The following is a 25,913-nucleotide window of genomic DNA, read 5'->3' on the forward strand; positions in this document are numbered from 1 at the left end:
GAGAAGTTTGATGCATCCTTTCTTACTTTTATCAACACCTTATCACTCATTTATCTTTTTAGTTTTTTGTTCCTGACCAACATCCCTTCCTAGTTTCAAGAACTGTTCAGTGGTATTAAAAAAAAATCATAGTAAGAATCTCAGCATTCTTTACTGTTACTTACTATTAGATTAATGGGAATGAAAGACTTTGACTGCTCCAGACCTCTGATTATTTGTTCACAACCACACACTTAGATCTCTCCAGTAATTGCTGGCACTTACTGTCTTTTCATAAAGAGATCTTCAGAGCCTTCTCTTCCTGCTCAAATGAATGTTATGATGAGACATGGCCATGTGCATCACTGTAATTTTGAAATTTAGAGAATTCAGTAAAACTGGAAATTAGCTGAGGAGATGTGATATTAGATTATGAGAGATCTGTAAACAAAAGTAACATCTTGTGGATGTTCATTTGTATGAAACTGGATGTGTTTCCACCAGGTACCACATCTGACACCCAGCAGAACATCTAAGTTCAGCAATAGGCTTTCACAATTCATGTTGTCTGACTGAAACAGGAATGATGAAAAAGTGTCTGTTAATAAAAGCCAGTGGCTATAGGTGTGGACAGCAAATGTAGTGATTGAGATGACAAAAAATTAAAGTACTGATTCTCATCTTTGCATATTTAAGCTTGGGCTAATTCACTCACAACCACAGAAAAGTTACACAGATAATTTATTGTAGCATGGCTTTTGCTGATCTATTTATAGGAATAAATAAAAAGGAATGCACCTTTTTTTTAGCTATTTCTCCCTTGAGTAAGGAGAAAACTCTAGCACAGCAGAGACTCACTAATTCTGCTTGAAAACAAAATAAACTTCTATTTTTCACCAGGATGTTCATGCATACATTTATTTTCTGAGAAGCAAAGGGAACAATAATTCATTCAGTCAGCCCAGTCATTCCCATTTGCACTTTCTGGAGCCTGTTATGGACAGACAATTTGCAATGTCAAAGGGCATCATTTCCAGTGTCCTATTCTAGTCTCAAATAATTGGTCTATGTTCTATCCAGGGGAAATTACTTAGCCAACCTCAGCTTCATCAAAAAAAAAAAAAAAAGAAAAAGAAAAAGAAAGTCTGTATATTAGACTTCAAATAAGGTATCAACCCATATTTGTAGTTTTGAAGTGATTTAGGAGATACAGTTTCATAAACATCAACTTACAGTAGATTTTTTTTCATACATGTACATGGGTAGATAGTTATCAGATGTCTTAGAAAAATTAACTCTGCCCTTCAAGAAATTTTAAGACTAACAAACATTATGACTTGAAAGGTAATCTGATTTTTTTACAGTGTTTTAATAGCTTTTTGACATTTTAATTAGATGTTCAACTCTCACAGTACTCATTAAGGCAACTTCTAAACCTAGAAACAATATAATTCTACAGAATTCTGTGTGAAAAAAATGAGTAAATGTTTTAGGATCTGAAAATCATTTCATAAAACTGAAATATCTTTGACAAGACTCTGTACATGCCATCTCAAATAATACATTTATCATCAACCAGAAAGATGTAATTTTGTTATTATGCAATCTGTGATGGATTATTCATGAACCAGACATACTCAACAAGTCAATAGGCCTTGGGAAATAAATCTTTTTATTGTGTCTTTGTGTTTAAAATTTTATGTTTGAAATCTGTTGTTTTTCTCATTCCTGGAGTTTTATGAAATAAAAAAAAACTCCATTCCTGGAGTTTTATGAAATAAAAAAAAAAAAAAAATCCAAAACTATTTCCAGCTATTTATCTGGTAGTGTGCATTCATATGATCCTGATCAGAATCCTATCATCCAGCCTATTATCGCACTTCTGAGCCTTTTCTTTCTGTGTGGCAACAAGACCATTTGTTAGTCTACACAAAAGATATAACTGCTGTAATAATTACAAGTGAAAAAGCTCTCAGTAATGACGGCCTCTGAAGACCCAACCTCTTGCTATGTATCCTTAAAGAGTGCCTCGACATCAGGCTCAAGGCTTGGGCCTCTAGTGCCTAAATATGTAGATACAAGTTACTGTGATGCTGAGTAGGGTGTTGCCTGGGTTTCCTTTCTAGTTCAATACTGTTTTTTACCAGGTGTCCATCACAGTGTCGGATTTTCTTAGCACTTGTACTAGTCAATTTTATATAACTCTAAAAATAAAGCTATCAAAGAAGGCACCAAAACATGTTCATTTACAAATGCCTTAACTGGAACAAGCTTGTTATTTTCCAATTTTATCTCCATTTGGAAATAATGAATTCACAATTCTTTCACAATTATGAAAAGATCTTCAATTCTCTACTTGTAGCAATAGGTGGCAGTAATGATATCTACATTTTTCTGGATGGCCAGTGGGCTTTGGAAACACTGTATTTGTCAGTTTTAGCTTGGATAAATATCCGTAGTAGATACTGTTATCCCAGGTTGAAGAAAATGACCTTTTTAAAATACAGGAATCCTATACCTAGACTTTCACATTTCTGGGTATATATAGCCAGATAACACTCTTCTTTGGCTAAGTTCAGCTCCTGAATTTGCATAGATGCTAAATTAAAATAAAAATATTAAACACAGATGATTTCATTATATTGTTCTTCCTGAAGATCCAAAATTACTTTACTATCAATAATTATATCCTACAATAGCAAGAAAAATAGAAAAAGATTCTTAAATGTTATAAAAGCTAGAAAGATTGTCCAAGTGAGAATGTGAACCTGTACTTTGTCTCCTCTGTGCTGCTTTGTATAATGTCTCAGAGACTGGAATTGGAAAATACCACTGTAGCCTTGTAAACTGAGCTTTTACATAACAAAGCCCAGACTGTGTTATCCAGGATTTGTCTTTCAGACACAGTGGTTAATTTTCAAGCAAACATTTACCAGCACAAGCAACTTGAGGGCAATCCAATGGTTAGTTTTCATTTTGCCTGAAGGACTCAAAGCAATGACAAATGTGACACTTCCTTTGCTAGAACTGTTTTCTAGAGTTAACACTGGACACGAGCACAGCCCTCAGACATTCAAGTAGCTCTGAGGGAAACTTAAGCAACAGTCAACACTGCAATGATAATGCCAAAATATCACCACGTTTTAAATAAAAATCTTTTACAGCCAAATGCTTCTTCAGATCACATGGAAGAGTCATGCAGAATCCCCACGTAGCACTAATTTGTCAGTAACCTCAGAGCTGACTAATCTTTTCTGTGTTGTAGAGTCAAGAGACCTTCTGTGTGTACGAGTACAAGGGTCATACACTATGTATGAATCAGCTTTCAAGAACAGGTGACGCCTCTGATAACCATGGGAAGAGCACAACTCATTAGGTGCTAACTGGAGTGTGGCATTTGAAGAGAATTATCTGGTCCAGCAGGAAATGTATACATTGCAATGGGGATGTTTCCTTCCATGATGCCATGTAGAGAGCTTTTGACTAGGAATAAGGGGAGAATGTACTCAGTATGTACTCTGCCAGCAATTGCAAGACTATCAGTCTCCTTACAGTAAAAGGCAGGCATAAGCCCTCTTCCAGTTTTCACAGGCAGAAATCCATGTGTGAAAGTAAATGAGAGAAGACATTGATTACATATGCCCTCTACCTAAAGACATATCAAGAAAGCATTGTTACTGGTAAACATATGTGGCTTTATCTGTTGTAAAAAGCTAGCACTTTAAGTGTGGTGTTTTGTAATGTCTGAAATTCATATAGCTGCTTTGTTTTTCACTACATGAAATACGGAATAGATCCATTCAGACGTATCACATCTTCAAGAGTTCGCTCAGCTTATCAGACAAATTCAAAAAGAAAATATACAGAATTCCAAACACACAGGTGTGCTTGTCAGCCACTGTTTGTAGTGTGTAATTACTGTATAATATCCCTAAAATTTACCTTAAACCCTCTATCAACGTCTCTACCTAAAAGTCCATGCACCACCTGTTAGAACAACAGCATCGACAATAACATTATCACATTATTTAACAGCTATTTCCTCCATCCATATCAGAGTTGAATATATCCCACAATCAAGTGAGCTTTGGTGTTCTGTATATGCTTCCCCCTCTGGGTTGTGTTATACGTTTAATGTATGTAAAGGTGAGCTGCAGTAGACCAGGATGGGAGGTGTAGAGTTTATGCTTGAAAAGAAAATTATGTTTGATAAACGATTCAAAACCTGATCTACCACTACCTGAAATGTTGGCGTCATGTCCCATGACACTTTTCTATGTCGACCTTCACCTATCTTGGAAAGGACTATAATAAATTACTTGTGAGAGTAACTTTGAATGCTTTTAAGAAGGAACATTTACAAACAAACTCACAGAGCAATAAATATGGGTATTACTGCAGATTGTTGTTTAGTGTAGATGAGACATGACAGGTTAGATTTGACTGAAACCACAACTCCTATTTCAGTACACTACCCTTTTAAAAAGTCTCCCTATTCTAAGAGATGTCAGCAACATATTGCTTGTTGCTTGAAATCAAACAGCCAAATTATTCCAAATCTGGATAAGGAATTATATATTGACAATATTGTTTGAGCCCACAGAGTGTGGTGCCAACATCCTGGTTAAGATTATTAGGCAAGAATATAGTCGGGGTGAAGGTGTGTTTAAACTAGGCTCTGTGCAGAGAAACTGCTGTTACAGTAGCTGTTTGCACTGAAATGATTATAAGGATTATTCTTGCTGTTTATTGAAGTGAAAATAGAGAAGGGATTCTCAGGTTAAGACACTTGGGTTAGGTTCTATTGTGAATTAGGCATCTATATATACATTTGTAGTCAATGAATGTATAAACAACACTGTCAGCAGAGTGTAAAAGCCATTCAGATAACTGCCTATTTTTAGATGAGCTGAATAGTTTTTTAGATTCTGTTAGCTGTGTTGACTGTGTATCCACTTGTTTGGACATACAACTAAAAAGGTAGACTCCTGCATTTAGATCTTGGTAAACTAAGATTCTAAAAACATAAGAAAACTTCTGCATTCTGTGTGGAATTATGAAAACAACTGGGGATGTTCTCAAGGCAAATTATTGCAAGGTGTTATCACAGAGGCACAGGCAGGTGTTTAAGCCTCAGTAGGAGTCACGCTTCTGGTGCTCATTGTCTTGTTTGACGTCATCTCATGCCACGAACAACGCAATCCTTCATACATGATTAATTGTGCCGTAGTTAAAACACCTTGCACGTCAAGAATTTCTTTAGTTGCTGCCATCAAATAGAACATCCTACTCATTTGCAGCATGAAAGCCTCTGAAGCTCTGTATTGTCTTTTATCTGTGTGGGGTTTAGACAGAGATGTCTGCAGAAGGAGCCCAAGGGTTCCTTGCTTCCCTACAGACAGGGGGTCTTCGCAAGCTCAGCTGTTTGTGGCATCCAGGGAACCTGACGCTGCCACACAAAGCTGTTTTTGCACAAATGAAGCCACATTTCATCTCAAGGAGATAACATTCTGTCTCATGTGAGGAAACTGGTGACCAAGTGTTTCATAGGAGGGAAGAGCAGGCAATGACTGAGCCCCTTAACTGAAGAGGTCTGATATATATGTACAAAAATCCAAACAATTCAGGCTTAATAATTCCATTTCTCAACTTTAGATCTTATAAGCTATTCCTTTTTGGCACTCTATCTTCCAAAAGCAAATATTAAACAATAATGATAGGATAAAGGACTGTTTGCTGGAGATGTACTTCCTTAAAAATATGTTCACAATTCTTAGTTTCAGCAGTAGAGGTACTCAGGGAAATAAGCTGGTACTTTAATTAGTGTTAACTCTCTTTACATATGTAAGTGCATGTGTTTGCATTGGGGTGCATCTGTAGAGCATTTCTGTGGCTGAGGAGATTTGCAGAAGAGAGCTGAAGGAGCACCACTGGGGGAAAATTCTGCAGTATCTCAAATTAAGAGGCATGCTGTGCCTCTCTGTAGGTTTTAAAGACGGAATTCTAGATAACTAATACGCTTAATTAGCATAAAAGCTGAGAAATGCAGCATTCTGGCAATAGTTTTTCCACTCAGCAAGTCTTGCTAAGTGACTATATTAGTAATTGTTACTGATTACTAACAATACATCAATTATTGTTTATTGACTTGCATTAAAATAGACTCTAACTCTCACTGAGTAGTCCTGTTGATCTGATATTTTTAATGAGGACCATATCTTAATTATTGTAGCAACTTGAGAGAGCAACTTAGCAAATCTAAAACTGAATTTCCCCACATCATTGCCTGTTCTAGGAATACACAGAGAGAGTAATTTTTATGTCAGTGTATAAATTTTTATCCGCAGAGCTGTGAGTAGAGGTTTTCACAGCTGGTGAATAAAGCTGTTTGACTACTACAGTGATGAAGAAAGACATACTCAAAGCCACTCAGCCTTCAGTAAACTCTACTCCTCTGACCTGGAATTCATATACTGCCATCAACCCCCTATTTTCTCTGTTACTGTGCTCCCACGTTCACTTTCTCTGGTCACTCCTGATTTATTTTGTCTTTTAGGGTCTGACCCTTTCCATAGCAGTTTTCTCTTGCCCACATCTTAACCCACACTCTGCACTCCCATGTCTCTTCTTCAGCTCTCCTAGTCCCCCTCTGGACATCTCTGCCACACTTTATGCAGGTAGATGATGTCCTTTTTCTTTTTGGTATGCTCAAATCCTTCTATCTTGCCACCAGTTTCTCTTTTTACTGCGACTGGCTCTCCAAAGAATAGCTGCTCAGCTGACTGAAAAATAAGCCATATTCACTGAAGGTCCAAACTGTGAACTCACAGGCCAGACATTTAGAGCTCAGTGTAAGACTGTCCAACTAGTTTGTTCTTCTGACGTTGTTAAAAAATTGATACCTTCTGTACTATTATTTTTCTTGTAGATTTTTTAATCACTTATTAAATCTTTTAGCATTCCAGTTCCATTGGGCATCATTTGATGCTGAATGGTAAAAACTACAGAGAAAGATGAGTTGTCTTTAATAAAAACTAATTCAATTTAAGGGCTGAATAAAGCCAGAGGAAAAATATGGTTCGAACCTCAAAATGATTGCAATTGGAACTAAACCTGATAGCAGAGTACAGACAGATCTGAATACAGAAAGAAGGCCTACAGCTTTATGATAAAAAACTTTTATTTATCTTCTAACAAACCTGTGTCCATAATTAAACCCCCAAACTTAAAAAAACAAAGTGTGAAATGCACACTAAGAATATCACTGAAATAAGCCGTGAGATTATAACATGATTAGACACCAAATAGTCACTCACTGAGAAAGGCAAAAAAAAACCCCAAAAAACAAAGAAGCTCCACCTTTGTATTGGGTTTCTATTAGACTGGAAAGGAACTCCTCTGCTTTCAGAACAGTACCAAATTTTTGTGTTTATAACAAGATGAAAAGATAAATGTCTGAGATGCCTGAATAAAAACTGGTAGCCACTGGAGAGAGGTTATTTCTCATTCTTGTTAGTCAGATGTTGTTAGTAGAGATGATTTTGATCATCACTGTAAAGAATGACCAAATTCACCAGAACTCAATTTAATAAATTCATTGAATGTGTAATTGGTTCACTGGACGTGTACTGCCTACCAAGTGCTGTTCCCACATTGCAAGGCCCCAGTTTGGGATCATATTTTAGGGTCTTCCCCTGCTGACTGCAGTTCTGCATGTACAAGAGCACCATAAATGCTGAATTTCAGCCTTGCCTTGTCTCCTCTGCTGCAGGAAAGTGCAATTATCCCCACTGGGTCAGCAGGAAATTCCCCCACAATAAATGTAAGCTGTGCACTCAAATGCAGGGAGAAGCAGAGGCTCATCAGTAGGACTGTCTGTCATACATCAAAGCTTTGAGCTGCTGTGCTTTCTCCTCTGTAAAACCCATCCAAGGGAATTGGGACAGGATTTTACAGAAAATATAGGAATGTTTAAAAATAACCTTGAGCGAGTGCCCTGAGGAGCTCCCAAAGAGGGTTATAGAGCATAAATACAAGAGAAAAAAAATTGAAAAGGCAACTTAAGCATAACAAATATGATGGCAATCTGTATCTTAACTGCAGTCCCTACCCACAAGATAATTTATTTTGAAAGAAGAAACTGTCAGATGATCACTATTACAAATTCCATTCTTTCTCATCCCTCTGTAAATCTGTGAAGTCAAAAGTTGTAAAAAGGAGACCACATCTCGCCTGAAATATTAAAGCTGTACTGGAAGCTGCTCAATGCATTTCCAAGGCATGAAGGAAGCTTAAATTGCAATATATGTTAATGAAATGCCTTCTACCACACTGCGAAAAGTTCACTCAGTTCCTGAGATACAGAAGACTACTGCAGGCATGAGGAAATCAAGTAACTATATACTTTTTTCTTAAGTCCTTGTTATTTTGCCATATATTAAAACCCCCTTACATTGTAAGGAAATCACCAAGGGAAAGATGGAATACTTCATGTCTGTGTTGCTCATCCAAGCTGAAAAAAATGTTACCATCATTGAAGCAGAAATAGGAGAAAGAAACAATTGTCCATATGCTGCTCTTGGTTTATACTTTCGTAAGCATGAAATTTGTAGTCTTTTTTCCATATCCCCTTTCCCCATCTACATACTTTAATCACAGATTTTAAATTTCTTCACTAACTACAAACAAAAAATGACTCAGGCACACTTCATACAAATCTGCCACTGCAGTGGAGAGAATATGCCTGCACACAGTCACGGTGTTGTGAAATTTCCAATATACAAACATACCAGAATACTTTTAAAATAACATGAACAGCAAAGCTTTGGAAAAAAAGGGATTAATTTTGTATCAAAGATGGTTAGCTCTTATTCTCTGCTCTGTTATTTAGGACTTCACATCCTTGCTCATTTGATCTCTCTGGTTCAGCCTCTCCTCCATCCCAGCTGCACGGGAAGGTTGGGGCAGGGAGTGGAGGGTCACAAAACTAGGGTAAACCAGGCAACGCCATGCAAGACAGGCAATTAATACTGTGGATACTGTTCTGACTCCCTAGAAGGAGTACCTAATAATTTTAATTACCTAGTAAAAAAGTATTTAAATGTCATCATTAATAACCTTGATTATTTTAATTAGAATTACAATATCAACATGCTATTAATATGGTGGTCTCTGTTGACATACATCAGTTGGGAGCAGATGTCTATAATAAAATCTCTTGAAGCTTTAAAGCAACACCAAAAATTTGAAACAGAGTTCTGTGAAAGAAAGATATCTCTGATAACATTCACACTATACTGGCCACAAAGAAACTAGCAATATACTAAAGCAGAAAACTAGAATTTATCAGATCAGATTTGTGGATGGAGACCTGAGATAATCTTGAATATAAAGCTCTGCTTCAATGCTGTCAGAATCTTCTGCTTCAGTGTCTGAATGTTTAAAAATGATTCATGATCAAAATTTTAATACTGAGGAGTGGGGGAAGGAAGAAAACAAACCATTTAATTTCATTTTCCATCAATAGGGCACTAAATTGTGAAGATGAGGGATATGTAGCATTTTAATAGATATCATGTGCCTAAAGACTACTTGTATAAGATTTCTCTTCCTAAAAGAGTAGGTTAATGTAAAGGGATTATTAAAGAGAACCAGAAGGAAGGGAAAACCAGGAACACGTGCAGGTGATGGCTGCTGCTTTAGGTGGGGGTACACTCTGCAGGAATGAGAAGCAGTTTGGAGGAAAGTCATTATAACCCCAGAACAAATGTATGGGAGTGAAGAAAATGCTCTGGAAGACAGATATAGATAAAAAAGCCAAAACCTCCCTGCCTTAGTGACTGGAAAGTGGGAAATGCAGAGCATGGAACTTGCAAACTGGTGTATAATATCTGTAAGGACAAAACAGAGTGTGCTGAGCCAAGGTATCCATGGACCTGCTGGGTGCTGGCTTTCAAACTCACTGCACAGCAAGATCTACAGCAAGATAATTACCTAGTAGCTTTTTATTGCCCATTTTCAAAAAGATTTGTACCTCCTGATGTGTCAGAGAGTCTGAATTTGTCCAGGTCACAGCTTCTCTGCACTGTTCCATGTTCCTGTGTACTTAGTTGCGGACAGCATGAAGTGCTGATTTCCTCTCTGGAAATGCTTTGTCTTGCTCCAAGAGAGTTGTATTTTCTGGTAGTGAGGAGTATGGAGCTACAACTAGTAGGAGCAAGTCAGACATATATAAGTCCACAATGCCCTCATGATGGCATTGTGATTTTAGAGTTTTAGAAAAAAAAATACCTCACGTATATTTTTTTGTTGCGGTTAAATTACAGTGAGGTGAAGAAGGATTCAGGGAAACCTCTAAATCAGTGTATAAAAATTATGATTCAGATAAAATTGTTTGGAATTCCTTGAAGAATTAGTAACTTTTTTCTCCTAAATGCATGTCATACACTCCTCTATGTCTAGATCATATCTACATTTTTCTAGGTGTCTGTTTTTAAACAGAGAAAAAAATCAACAAGAGAACCAACTATTGTGATGTGTACAGCACAAACAAACATGTGGGGTGGTCTTGACTTAGGTTATCTCTGGCCACTAGCAGTTTGTTATCTAATGTAAGATAGTTGGCCAAGCTCAGACTATAGGTCAGGTCTTCCATCTCTTAACATTGACCAGATGCCTAAATTTTAAATGATCTAGGGCTTGTGAGATTAGTTTTCCTTGGCTAAACAAAATATTTCATGTGAGCATATTCTTACAATGTTACAATAATGAGAAGAAGGAAGATGAAAGAAAGGGCCAAGAGGTGACTTACTCTACTCACTTGAAAACTGTAAGGAAACAAACAATCTCCTGCTGACTTCAGAGGATCTTTCAGCAATGAGATGTCAAAGGAGTCAGAGTGTAATGGGTGTCTTCTGGTATTTCAACTGAGTGTTGAAGGGAGAGTGCATTATGCCCACAATAAAAGATTATATCAGTACCAGTGGCAGGAACTGGAGCACCTGATGAGGCATCATGCATCTCAGAGTGTTCCCTGTGTCTCTTTCCCAATACAGCCAGTTTTATTTCATTAGTAATTTAGTATATGGAAATCTCTGTTTCCAAACCAGCTTCACTTATTTGCAGTATGTCATCTGGTACATAAAATAACTTTTTATGTAGCTAAACAGAAGTAAATTAATTTGTTTTTGTAGGTAGAGAACTCTGTTCAGAAATTGAAAGGCTTGTTCTCTGCATATTTATATCTTGTGGTATCTAATTTTTTTTAAGTGCATGATTGAAATTTAAATACTTTTTGTGCCTGGAATTTGTGAATCACTTTCTTTTATGATCAGTGCTGCTTCATAAGCATTCAGCAGCTTTTCTAGGCTTTGTCGTTTGCATGTTGTTTCTTTTTTGACTGGTTTTGATAAGTTTTCTAATTTACTTCTCTTATGTAACTTACTACTCAGTTCCTGCAATTTGTCCTTGGAAATAACGTGGGCTTGCACTTGTTTAAAGAATGTAATATAATGTCATGGAAGAGACATGGGAAAGCAAACTAAGAAAATTAATGGACAGGCCTCTTGACCTGTAATTATCTTTGGTACTGCTTATGAACAGTAGTCATATTATGGTTATTTTTTCCCTGTTTCATGCACTTCAGACCCTATTACATTTTTTTCTTCATCTGCACACACTTGCCAGCAAGAAAAAACTACTAGTATGAGTAGAAATTTGTAAAGAATGATGTTTTATTTAGTATGTCCAACCAAATCTCAGATTGGCACTATTCTGCCTGTAACACCTGTGAAAAACAACAAGAGGCAAATTTTCCATTTTCAAGTAACTTTCAAACCTTTTTACTGCTTACATACTAAATGGACAAGGTTAGGAAGGGAAGATTTTTAAGTAAACTTTGTTCTTTTGCTGTATTGTGTTACAAGTGAGACTGGGAAGGCCCATTTTAAAGAAGTGTTTAATCATTTAGATATATTATCTTATTTCACCTGGTGGCTGGACAACTTGAAAGGCCACGTTCAATGATAATGAACAAACAGTTCTAGTGCTGAACAAAAGTACATCTTGTCTAGCTGGTAGCAGCAAGACACCATTACTCTGCAGTGGATCGTCTGGCAGAGGAAAATGTATTGCTCTATTTTTTACCATTTTCCATTAGCTTTTGCCCACTCTGCCCTGCTGCAGCGTTACTCAGAGCTGGAATAGCTCCTGGCGCTACTCTCCAATGGAAAAAGAACTTGCAGGAATGGGAAACAGAGTGGTAATCACTGTAGCAGAGAGCATAGATCTGCCAAGCCTGACTGATATCAGTTATATTGTGTTTCAAAAAAAAAATTTTATGTATGCTTATGTATGTACACATACACACACAAATGGTTTTGCATTAAAAAACGTCACTGAAATAAAAGCATCAAGGACACACAGAGCAGCTAGTCCAGTATCCTAAAATTGTGCTGGAAGCTTACCGCGACTTCCTTTCCAGACATCTGCCACATCCAGCCTCCTTTCTAAGCTAGATGAAAACCAACGGAGCCAAACGATGATGAAAAGTCATAGGGGCAATGCAGTTAACACTTCTCTCCTTAGAAAGTGAAAATGTGTTTTTTTTCAGCACGAGCGTGTTACCAGGGCAGCAGCCGCAGCACTGCAGGGCCAGCACTGCTCCAAGCCAAGGCTCTACTGCAAGAGCATCCTGGAAGAGGCAGCGCTGGAGCTACTGCCGGAAGGGCTGCCTGAATGGGAATGGGCAGCCTACTTTGGTGAGGAAGCAGGTGGTTTTATTGAAATGTATGAACAGAAACATTTTGAAAGGAGGAGACTGAGTTACTCATGGCTGAAATAAGTTTATTCAGCCTTTGATGGGAAAACTTTTGTCCAACATGTTATTCACTGGTATTATTCAAGCAGTTCTGGAAAGAATGTGTTTAGTCATACCGTCTTGAAATGGCAGAACGCCGGATTTGATCCAGCATTTGAGAACGTGTATTGTCAGAAGCCTTTCTGTGTGTACTGGGACCCAAGGGGCTATAATAAACACCGTTCATCCAGCTTTCAAAGAATTATTTTTCCATGCAAGAAATGTGGATAAAATATAATTATAGCAGGGCTGTGAGAAAATAAGTTTTTTGTAAAGTAGCTGTTACCTGTGACCAACAATCTCAACATTAAATAAGCTGTTGTATAAATTAATTGAAGAATTGCCCAGAATAGTCTTCAAATAATAGCTTGAAAATTTAGCTTTTCTTTTTTAAGTTTTTATAATTCCAGCTGGACATCTGTGTACATGCAAATATTTACAATAGAGCTGGGAGACACAGTGCAGCATTCATTATTGTGCCATAATTAATAAATCCACTATTGCAGGACTCTGCATGAAAAATATGGATTTTATACACATGGTTGTGATTTATAAAAGTGACCAGTTTCATAAATACACCAGAGCAGTAGTGTTTTTACACTATTTATGGGTAAATTTTTCCCTACAGGAACAATGATTCTGTTGCTGAAATGATTGCCACATTCAAAGTACACACCACTAAGCACATGAGCAAACACAGAAGCATGGCAAGGCATCTCCAAGGGGAATGGCACAGTACTGGTCTGTAAGCTTCTGCATCCATCCATTCATGCCTGATAATTCTTGTACCCTTCATTACCATTTCCTTTTGTAGCAAACTCCTGAGGCCATAGGTTAATCTAGAAAAACCCATTCTGTTGTGTTGCCAAATGCAATTGCAATGGAAATCTGAACACATTTCATAGACATCTGTAAATATTAGGAGGAGTTAAGCTCCAGATTCACACATCATGTAGATGAGGATTCCGAAGAACCAGAGAGAAAAGCCTACCAGCACTGGGCTGTGGCGCTGAAAGAAGTCATGGAAGAAGAGGAATGGATTTGAAATAATGGACTTGTTTAACTGAGACTGTTGAATGGAGAGAAATTACAAGTTTAAGGCTGTTTAAATGTTTTTTAATAATGGTTTGTCCCTATCCCTATCTGGTAATGGTTCGTTCCTACAAGAGTTCTACTCCCTTCTTATGCATATTCTATTGTTATCCCTCCCTTTTATAGTCTGTACCCAATCGTTGTTCCTCTTTCCCAAAACTCCTCCCCTTATTCACCATACTCTGGAAAGTTCTCCCAGCTCCCCCATAAAAGGGGGAGCCATTTTAATAAAGTTGTTCACTCCTTTCCACCCTACAACCTGTGTCAAACCCTGAGTGAACTTCCCCGTGTCCCTAGCCGGGCTGCGTTACATCATATATCCAGCTCTTTATAGTACTCCAATTTGAAAATCTACCTCCCCAGTCTGATGAATCATTAGACTATTCTTTCTTTGGAGGCCAGACAAAATTTAGTAGGGGGCCCTCTCAATGACTCCCTGACTCACTAACCCTTTTTTCCCCTTTGCTGCCAACGCATTCATTTTAGAATGGAAGACCCAATACAGTTTTGTAGATTAGTGAGTGAATGCTGACTGGAAGCACCTGGTAACAATGATATTGCTAAGGTGTGCTACCACAAAGTGTAAATACCAACCAGCTCACTGATTTCATCTCTGAACGAGATGGTGTGTTTGCAGTGATAAAGTAATGGCTAGATGTCTCCTCACTGTGCATTAGTGCTGGCTCCTGAACCAATTTAAGTCAGCATGCCAGACATGCTACAGAGATTTAAGGCAGTTGAAGACCCATCCCACAGACTGCTGTTCCAAGTGGCGGCTAGATAGAAGGCAGAATGTTCTGGGACTCACCTGGCTAAATAACATGTTCACTGGCATGTGGATCATTTGGGATTTTGCAGTAATTGGTGGGAATATGAGACAAAAGGCTCCTTGTGCCACACTTGGGTCATTTGGGCAATAAGCAGTGAAGTGGGACAGACACACTAAGATCTCAGGTCTGCCAGCCTCAAAATAAACATCTCTTCTATAACACAGCATAGTCCTGATTTAGATCCTTTATACCCTAAACAACAATTCCAGCCAACCCGCCAGTGAGACCCATCGCAGACTGACAGAGAGGTATTTTTGCGCACCAGTTTTTGTCAAAACTTTTGTGGTAGAGTGAAAGCAAAAACCAAACCCCAGAACTTGCCCTCAAATGGAGAAAATAACCAGCTCCAGACTCTCATGCCTTCCCCTGCCTCAGTGCAAATCAACGAGTCACTACAACCTGTGTGAAAGAAAAAGTTAAGTAAAGTCAAGTGCTTACTTTTCATGATTAAGTAACACAGAAGAGGTCAAAGTGTTTGCCCAATTTCATAGTGGGACCATGATAAGGCAGACACTGCCACAAAAACTATGAACCACAATAACTTCAATCCTTCAATCTTTCAAGACATCTGCTATGTTTCACAGGATTTTCTGTGAAACATTTTTAAGCCCCAGACTTCTAGCAAAATACTAGCTTTGATTACAAACTGGATTTTCTCATGAATGTTTTGTCAGCCTTATTTGCATAAAATGCCTTGTCATTAAAATGAAGGTGAGAAAAATGCTCATCAATTCGTTTTTCACTGAGAACATTTCCTAAGGTATTAGAAACAAAGGTCAGCTGAAATTCTGAGCTCCACTTTTAAAATAGTCACTAAGAAAGGAAATTTATGCAAAATACATGGAAATGTATTGAAATAACAACAGTGTAATAAGGATACAAAATTCCAGAATTTGCTTACAATATTTGCTGGAGTTTTAAGTGCAAGCAGAACAAGTTTTTCAGTGTTTTCTGGACTTTTGTCTTGTGCGGTTTAAGTAACACAGGACACCCAGCTACCATCACATCTCTGATCAGAGAGATTTCATGCGTGCCATCCCTCTTCAGCCAGTCAGATACTACTTTTTATTGGATTTTTATTGCAAAATGAGGCAGCTCTGGTAGGTGGATGGGATTAAATCTCTCAATTAATATATTTGAAGGAAATTGTTTATACTGGACACTGGAAGATCTATGGTACAACTTAGTTTAGTTTGGTCTCTGGAAGTCATATCTAGCCTTGGTAACACACAGAACTAATTATTTTTTTTTATTCTGACCACTGTAAATCATAAAGGATAATCCCGAATTTAGCCCAGAAAGAGTAAAATAAAGGCTCAGGCCCATAATTTTATAATTTCACTGCTGCTATGTTAACATAAAAAGAGATGTTATCCCTGCTGCTTCAGTTAAATGCCAAAATGTTTAAGGAAAACAAATGGACCCTGATTCTTGACATCTTTTTTGAAATGAATACTCTGATTGCCATTGTAAGGCAGGAAAAATAACAGATTGTTGTAATACAAAAAGTGCAAAAAGGATGCACCATCTATCATTGTCCCAATTGGTTTCTACTATTACTTCTATATCTCCACCTCTCTTCCTCCTGACCTTCAGGTAGATTCTGCAAATAAACAAATTCTTCTCAGCCTTTGGTTCTACGACCATTTCCTGGTGTTGTTGTGTGAAGCTCTTGTACTGGATTACAATGTTTTTGTGTTCAGGAACACTAGGGTACTGGAGAATTAAAAATACATTAAAAGCAGCCAGGATGCTGTTATAGGTTGCATTTACATGTTATATGTTAAAATGTTAAAATCATATATCAGAGTATGAGATCAGAACAAGAAAAGGGCAGTATGAGAAGGATACAAGGCCATTGAATGGCTGTGAAAAGAAAAAAAAACACTTAAAAAAAAACTTTTTCAGAGCCAAATTTCACTCTTGGATAGCAATGGAAACTTTTCAGATGTTTTGAATAAACAGAACCAGGTAATCAGATATGTGATAAAATCCCTCTACTCTGCCAAATGCAAGCAGCCCATCCCTCAACTGAAATTCACCCACCTGTGAATGATGTGGTATCTCTGCAAATAATCCAAGGAAAGCGCCAGCTCACAAATGTACAGCTTAACAGTTCCTTCATTAAAGTGGACATTCTGCTGCAAATGGTAACGCAGGTCACCTCCGAGTAAGAGATCAACCACCATAAACATGTCTTCTTCATCTTGAAAGGAATACCTGAAAGAAAGAGTTACAGCTGAGATGTCAGGACTGATGGTGTAGTCACAGCTGTGCCTAGGGGTGGCTCTCATTAAGTAGATCTGTTTATGGCAAGTCCATGATTCGCTCAAAAGGTATACACAGAAAGGCATTTGCACTGCTGTGGTTCAATTCTGCAACTAGATTTTGATTGTGGTGGGACTCTGCATATTCAAGTGTCATGGTTTAACCCTAGTGATAACTAAGTCACATGCAGACACTCGTTCATTCCACCTTCCCCCAGTGGGTTGGGGAAGACAATCAGGAGAAAGTAAGAACTTCTGGGTTGACATAAGAACAGTTTAATAATAGGAACAAAGTAAAACATAGTAGTAGAACTAATTATAATAACAGTAATAATAATTGTAATGAAAAGGGATAAAGAGAGAGAAACAAAACCCAAGAAAAACAAGTGATGCACAACACCATTGCTCACCAACCCCTGAACAATATCAAGCCTGTTCCCCAGCAGCGATCAACCTTTCCCATCCAAAGCCCTCCAGTTTATAATGAGCATGATACTCTGTGGTGTGGAATAGCCCTTTGGCCAGTTTGAGTCAGCTGTCCCAGCCATGCTGCCTCCTGGCTTCTTGTACAGCTCCTCACTGGCAGAGCATGAGCCACTGAGAAGTCCTTGCCTTAGGATAAGAACAAATGAGCAACAGCCCAAACATCAGTGTGTTATCAGCATTATTCTCATACTGAATTCAAAACACAGTACTGTTCTACTAAGAGGAAAACTAATTTTTTCCCAGGTGAAACCAGGATATGAAGGCAAGCAGAGCTTGAACTGCTGCCATACCACTGTCTTATTTTAACCATAGATTAACACCTGAATGTTGATAAAATGGTATTTAAAATACCTTTCAGGTTTTTACATTTTTAAACAACCATACACATATTCAGTTGACAAAATGCCTTACAAAATAGTACCAACAAAATGGAAGGCCTTGAAACACACTTGGTATTCACACACATCCAACTGTATTTCAGTGCCTATGGAAAGTATCCTGGCAGCATTGAAAGCTGCTGTCCCAATGGCATTTTCCAGATTCAGTAAATATACACAATGTTCTATTAGCTGGGTATTTTTTACAGCTTGCAGAGTAGCTCCAAATTCAATAAGAAATAAAACTGTAATTTTACTGCCTAACAATACGTATTTTTTTTCAGTCAGCAACTTATACCTTATAAAATGACAGAGTCTTCATGCTTGCTAACTGAATTCTTCTGGACACTTTCCCAGAACTGCCTGCGGAATACTCTGAGGATCAAATTCTGATCTGATTTAAATCCTGTAAATCTAAAGGTGTAGCCAGCCAATATATAGTGTATATATAGATATATAGTGCTTGGGTAAGCAGGAATTTCCATGTGTTTCTACTTACCTTGGCTATGCTGCCATTGCTCTGTTTATTTCTGGTCTGAATGAACTGACAGAAACTCCCCGGATTTCATTTCTGAATACAACTGTCTAAGATACAGTATTTTAGATTTCCCAAACGGAGGATGGTGAATACCTTATTTCTGATGGGAAATCACTCTTAGATATTGTTTTAGAATTAATTTTGATATGAATTGATATTATCTGGTGCCAGTTGTGGATATGAACTGCTCAGAGGTAATCTGCATTGATAGTACCTTTTCCAGCACCTTTTCTCCCATGAGATGTGCAATATATGTTGGCTGCAGATGTGATTCCATTCTCCTGAACTGTAAAATTTAGGCTAAGGAAATGAAAAAGAGTGGGCTTCCAGAAAATATGTACCCGGCCTCTCCCCAAAGGCAGAAAAGTCTATATTAGATTATTTTAATTGACCGTTATGTACAGTTTCACTTTCATTCCCAGGCTTGCACTTACTGAAATGAGGCACTGCTTAGGGGTTGTCACAGATGGTTCATTTTGAATTTAAATGCTTGCTATTCTTTCTGAACACAGTTCTGAGAAGCGAGTGTCTCTAGGTAGTCTGCTCCTATGTTACAGTCCTGTATGACTGCCAAATGCCAGGAGGGGAAAGTCATTTTATTTGCATGAAGCTTGCTTCTCAATAAGTCAAATCTCTGAAGAAAAACACAAAGTAGGTGGCACATGGTGTCTGCTCACCTCTAGAGATGCAGAATTTTGCAACACAGAGACACACATACACACTAAAAAAACCCAGAGGGCTTCAATTACAGTCACATTCCTCTAAATATTGTGCATTACTGAGACTGGAGCAACCGCAGAAGCAAAGACTAAATATGTAGTTATGTTTAAGATTTTTTTTTCTTTTTTTGACACTGCTGTTATTTTAAGTGAAGAAGTTGTAGCATTGAGCAGAGGTAGAATAATCATCATTGGGTTGGAAGGGATCTTAAAAATCACCTAGTTTCAACCTCCCTGCTGTAGGCAGGGGCACCTTCCACTAGAACAGGTTGCTCAAATCCCATCCAAGCTGACCTTGAACGTTTTCAAGGATGGGGCATCCACAGCACAGTTCCAGTGCCTCACCACCCTCTCAGGAATGTTAATTTTTTCCTTCAGTTACTACTTGAGTAAAGTGTAGATTTTGTTTGCCTCCTTTTTATATTAAAAAAAAAAAACACAAATGAAATTTGCAGATTGAAAACTCTACTTAAATGATAAGTGAAATGCTGTGCCTAGTCTGGGACTAAAGAGAACTTCTGATGTCTAAAATAATATGGTTATATGTCAACAGAAATGGTTCTGATGCAACCTTAGTCTTGAGATATAAATGTCCTGAGTAATTTTTTCAGGCAGAGGGTGAAGGCAGGGTAAATAGTGACTGTTGTCAACTTCCTTTTGAATTCAATGACTATTCCCTTTTTGGGGAAAATTGTTAGTGTGTTCCAAAGTGTACCCATGAATGTTCAGTCTAGACAAAAGACTCGTTAGAACTATCCAGAAATAAATGTGAAATCTTGTTCACATCCAGGTGAATACTGACACTTGGTGGGACTGGATTTTCACTCCAAGCATGTTTTTCCGCTGATGGACCCTGGCTTCCTGTGCTTGTGAATGGGGACTGGTGGTCCTTTGTCATCTCCCAGGCAAGCTTTCAGTGCATCTGTTAATGGGTAATGATTTAAAAGACAGATCAAAAAGTTGAACTGGAAAGAGCTGTTACTCTGTCCCATTTCATTACGTGAGGATTTAATATTCTTTGCATAGAAGAGCATGTCTACAGCCATATGTGGAGGGTCGCTTGTTAGTTCTGTTCACACTCTGTAACAACTTAACAGCAACCACACTAGGTGAGACTAGACACCTAACCACCTTAGGAATCACCAGAGAGTTGGTGAGGAGCAAAGCGAAGAGCAAAGAACCCTGTGGAAATAAATGTTGTTTTCTTCCAGGGCTCAACCAACCTCCACCCATTCACTGACCTGGGACTCTCAGGGACTCTAGCATCTCTGGGAATCCAGGCTAGGGTGACAACAGATGGGTTTTATCAGACTTGTTAGTGAATGTTTGGTCTCCTGCTACTATGTCTTGTCTCTCAGGTAAACATATTCAGTGCAATACCTGCAGACAGAGCTACAAGGCTCCCAGAACTGACTGTACCTCTAGAAGAAAGTATTTTGAACCCAAACAGACAAAACAAACAAACAAACAAAAACCAAACAAAAACCCCACTACCAGAACAAACAAAACAACCAACCAAAAAAAAAAAAGGGAAAAAAAAAAAAGAATCCACAACAAAAAGCCCCCCTCCCCCCCCAAACTAAACTGGAACATATTCAGAAGTATGGCTAATGTTTGCAGCCTTCCTACATAAGACACTTTTCAGATTTGGCTAGGCCATCTTGTCTAGACCATCATTGGCCAGGAAAGATTGAACCTGATGATCCCTGAGGTCCCTTCTATGATTCTGTGATCTTTCATGATCTGTGAATGGAGCACAGGTCAGTCTTACTTTCATGTTGAAAGTAGAATGCTGCACACTAAGACACAGCTGTTGAGAAGTTCCATATATTCTCTCTGATGTTCTGCTCTTGAACTCAGAACCAGAGTTTGGGGGGCATGGCAAACAGCAGAAGGTCTCTGGAGCTGATGGGCACTTGACTAGGTAGATCCTGCAGCTACCAATTTCTAAGCTACTGAATGCAGAGCAGGAGTTTCTCCAGGTCCTGCTGTGCAGTTGGGTACCAAAGAGTTTTGCTTCTACTCTGCATACACCAGCTTTGATCAGCTTGGTTTGTCATGGTCACAAGCACTTTAGTCCTATGTCTCTCTCCCTTACACAAATCCAGTTTCTTTCTTTACATAAGAAATTAATATTACCTTTAGCTTCTTGCTTTTTCAATATTTCAAGAAATAAGAGCTTTTCATTTATTGATCTAAGAACTGAAATTGACAAGTGAAATATTGGCCACAGGAAAAAGGAATCTTTGAAAATGTTGCTGCAGGTTGGAGAGGGGCTGGTGGAAAACTAGCCCAGTGGAGATTAGTTTTTGAGTAAACACTGTAATTTTACTTTTTTAAGCTTCTTATCTACTCAAAGGCAAATGACATACAAAGGGGCGGATTGATTTTTGAAGTAAACTCAGAGGTTGTTTGGGATTTTTATGTTAACCAGGTAACTGAGAAATACCTGCTGAATGAATTGTAGCATTGTGACATATAGAATACTAATTGATTGGTATTGAATACTGATAATACATAACTAACTTACTTGAAAGACAAAATTATAATCCTCCTTGAAATGAAAGAGTAAATGACTCGGAGTAATAGTTTTTTTTGTTTGTTTTTAAAGTTTCATGACCTAGTTATAGGAACACTGTTCTAATTACAGGATCTGCTTTCTCTTGGTTGAAGAAAAGTTTTAATGCATTAGAATCACCTTTCTCCAAATTAAAATAAAATAATAATGCCCATAGAAATAGGGAATTGAATTTTTTATTATCTTCAGACTGGAAGATAAACTACCATTGAACAAAATCCTCCATAAAAAAAACATCTAAACAGAGCACTCTTCAAATAAGTTATATCTATTTCCATATTTATATCTGTATATTTGTTTTAATGATATCTAATTTTTGTATTTATATCATGTTAAGAAAACATTACAACTATTTCATCTTTAAACCCAAGCAAAACTTCATAAACTGGTAATCACGTAAAGCAAGATATGCACAATTAATACATTCAGATAACACCTCTGCTTTCTACTGAATATGACAAATGATTAATCCTTGGTATCTCCTAATTACAAAATTAAAGAATGATCCTTTTTCAGTTTTCCCCTGGCAACATTAAAGGGAGGTGGTAATTTTTGCAGTGACATGAAGCCCCAGCTACTTACTGTAGATTTTCCCACTGGAGATGTTGATGTCCCCTTCAGGTCCTCTACAGGACAGTGCAAAGTAGAGAGATCCTGGGAAGCAATTTATAGCAATCTCCTGGGAAACTATGCCAGTAAGCTGTGGATCCAAAATGTCAGGAAACCCTTTTTTGAAAGGTCAGCAAAGCTCAAAATTGGGACTTTTACTTAAAGACAAGCTTTTGAATGAAGACCTCCTTTCTGCTGGAAAACCAATGTGAAGCAACAGGTTACCACAGCTGATTCTGCTTGGCTTTCACATAAATGAAACAAATTTTTACCAGAAAAATTGTTACTGACTTTGTCTTTACGTTATGTATAGCTCTACATGACTCCTGATTTGAAAGTCATCTTGCTATATTGGTAAACAGAAGAAATCAATGCTGCAGCTGTATTTGCATAATAAAGATGACCAGTGAATGTCAAAAATATACTGAGCCAAGACTGGCTTCTGCAGAGCTCTTAAGATTTGCACAAAATAAGAATGCATCAAAACTGCTTCTGGATAGAGAACAATGGAAAGTGTTATTAGAGTCTCTCTAGGAAACAGGTGGTGAAATGATCAGGGCTGAGCACTCACAAGCCTAGACAAGGAACAGCAACAGATGCAGACGAGGAAGGCTGAAACAGGGACGTGGCTGCCCAGCTGCATTGTCGTCTCACCCTTCCAGCACAAGCACTGCTCTGGGAGCTTTCCCAGTTCTTCTTGTCCTTGAAGGGTTTGAGAGCAGAGAAAACTATTCCCTTCTCTCTGCATAACACACAGCATGAAGTCACCAGGTACCTAAGTTAAATAATTACTAAAATTGTTGTTCGAAATAACCAGGATCCCATATCTAACTGGCTTGTAATTTTTACAGGCAAAGCCTATATACAAGCGGGTTTATATTTATCTGGGATAGAAAATCAGCATTCTATCTTTCATTTATAAAGTAAAACATACTGCATAGTATGTCACACAGACTTTTTACACATTTATGTGAAAGATGCAAAAAAACAGAAGAAAAAATTAAAAAACCAGAATTGATAGTCTGTATGTAGCTTGTGACAAGCAGTATGCTTCAAGTAGTAAGAAAATATAAATTAGTTTTGTGTGAATATATAGAAAAAAGCAATTGCAAAATTAGTAAAAATTCACCACTTTAGCCCCTAAATCTAGGAAATTTTCTGCTTGGAGTTGGTAAAAGAGTGTGTTAAAATCTAAAAAAATTATCAACATTTACATGCTATAGATAATACAATATAGAAATACTTGATTTCTAAAGAAATATTAAACCTGTATGACATTAAATATAGCATAGCGCTCTGTACTTATAATTCAAAACTATTACCAATTAATGCAGAATTAATTTATGGGATTATAGGCAACTTGCATCATCATTATGTGCAGCTAATGCGTTACCCTGCAATTAAGATACAAGTAGAAGGTGTAATTACCGATCCTGATGCCAGTATTTCTGGATATGCTTCCCTTGCTTTGTTTTTTTAACAGTCCAATTTGTATAACTACGTTATGAAATACTTCTCATTCACTGTTAAGCATAAGTTAAGTAATAGGTTTATCCAAGACTTGTCGTATTGAAAAAGAACAGGCCACTTAAAGGCTTGAGTAAGTTGGCATTTGCCAAAGAACAGCCACTGAACAGCTAAACAGAGAAGAAAAATAACAGTCCAAAGCTCTCTTGTATAGGTATAATGGACTATAATACAGCCATAATATAAACTGATGTAAGTATAGGTTATAGTATAGGTGACAAAAATAGCAGCTTTGATCATTCATACATCTAATCATTACAAACTTGCCTCTGCTGAGAAGGTGTGCTGAAAACTATTGCACCCACTGTGACAGGGAATAGCAAATATTTACCTTTGAAATAGATATTTCGTAAAATGAAGTGTCCAAGCCAATCAAATTAATATCAAGTTTTTGTGTTCTGCCAGCCAAGGCACAAGGACAAGCCTCAAGAGACAAAGCCTCAAGATTCATGAACTTCGTAAATACAAGTATGCAAGTTTTATGAAGGTGTGTTGGAAATGTTCCTTCATAATGTCTGTTTTGCTTACATTTCTATAGATTTCTTTGTTCTTTTGGAAAATGGATAAACAATAGCTATTGGATTTTGAAATTTGTGATTACAAAATATTTAATAGAAGTCTATTGTAAAGAAATGGAAATATGTTTGTTTCCAAGCTCAGAAAGACAAAAGTCATTTCTCCAAATGTTGTTAAAAACAAAGGACAATTACCTCCTTTATTCTTCCTATATTTCTTTAAAAATGTATAAAATTGTCTTCAAGATTCTGTAAGAAAACTTTTGAGAACAAGGCAACTCTTCTGTAGAGAATTGTTTATACTTTTTTGAAATACCTTCTGAAATTCTATTTAACTCTGATGTGACCAAACAGGACAGCTAAGAAAAATACCTAAATAAAATATAGCCTGAAATTAAGTTGAAAGATGGCTAGAATTTCTGTCTCAACAAAGACAGTAAGAGACATGTCACAGACTTATTAGCATAGTCTATATTCATATAACCAATATCATTACCTCTCATCCAACCAAGGGTTATCCATTAGAGACAGTTTACTTTTCATCTTCACATGCAGGAAAAGTCTTTTTCTCCCTCTAGAGGGTTGGGAAGACCACAAATCCCCTCTGATCTGAGAAAGAACTGTTGGTCATCTGGACATGAACCAGCAGTGTATACTTGCAGCCCAGAAAGCCAACTGTATCCTGAGCTGCATCTAAAGCAGAGGGGCCACAAGGTTGAGGGAGGTGATTCTGCTCCTCTACTCTGCCCTAGTGAGACCCACCTGGAGTACTATGTCCAGTTCTGGGGTCCCCAGCACAGCAAGGACATCTACCTGTTGGAGCAAGAAGGAGGGCCACCAGACTGATTAGACAGATGGAGCATCTCTCCTATGAGGAAGAGCTAAGAGAGTTGGGATTGTTTGGCCTGGAAGAAAGAAGGCTTTGTGGTGACCTAATTGCAGCCTTCCAGTACCTGAAGGGAACCTACAAGGAAGATGGAGAGAGACTATTTACAAGAGCACGTAGTGACAGAATGAGGGGAAAAGACTTTACACTGAGAGCATGTTTAGATTATAAGTAAGGAAGAAATTCTTTACTGCGAGGGAGGTGAGGCACTGCTGGAGGTTGTGGGTGCCCAATCCCTGGAAGTGTTCAAGACCAGGTTTGATGGGGCTCTGAGCAACCTGATCTAGTGAAAGGCACCCTTGTCCATGGCCTGGGGTTTGGAACAAGATAATCTTTGAGGTTCCTTCCAACCCAGGCCATGTTATGTATGATTCTATGATCATTCCCATATGCAGTCACGGCATTTGGCTCAGCTCATCACAAGATACACAATCAGGCCGCAGGCAGGCAGTGAAGAATGGTAATGAACTAATCATGTAAAAGCAAAATGCAAAATAAACAACGGTTGTTTGTTGTTTTACTTTTGCTTGCAGCTAGTGAAATAAACCTCATTACTTTATTTTTGCATGAGCAAACTACAGATTATTGATCTCTGCTGTTTTGAACTGTTTAAATTCTTTGTGTGTCCTGATCATTTGAGATGGCTTGCTTAGA

At 37.8% G+C, this 25,913-nt stretch overlaps 1 protein-coding gene across 1 annotated transcript in view; it reads right to left on the minus strand.

Annotated features, from left to right (window-relative positions):
- Positions 1 to 25,913, minus strand: part of STK32B (serine/threonine kinase 32B) — a 175,487-nt gene that overhangs the window by 65,724 nt on the left and 83,850 nt on the right. Inside the window, exon 4 of the mRNA XM_032686574.1 lies at positions 16,804 to 16,977. Within this exon, the coding sequence (XP_032542465.1) occupies positions 16,804 to 16,977 (174 nt within the window). The remainder of the gene's footprint in view (positions 1 to 16,803; positions 16,978 to 25,913) is intronic.

The sequence above is a fragment of the Chiroxiphia lanceolata genome, chromosome 4, assembly GCF_009829145.1.
Source record: "Chiroxiphia lanceolata isolate bChiLan1 chromosome 4, bChiLan1.pri, whole genome shotgun sequence".
In the NCBI taxonomy this organism is placed as follows: Eukaryota; Metazoa; Chordata; class Aves; order Passeriformes; family Pipridae; genus Chiroxiphia; species Chiroxiphia lanceolata.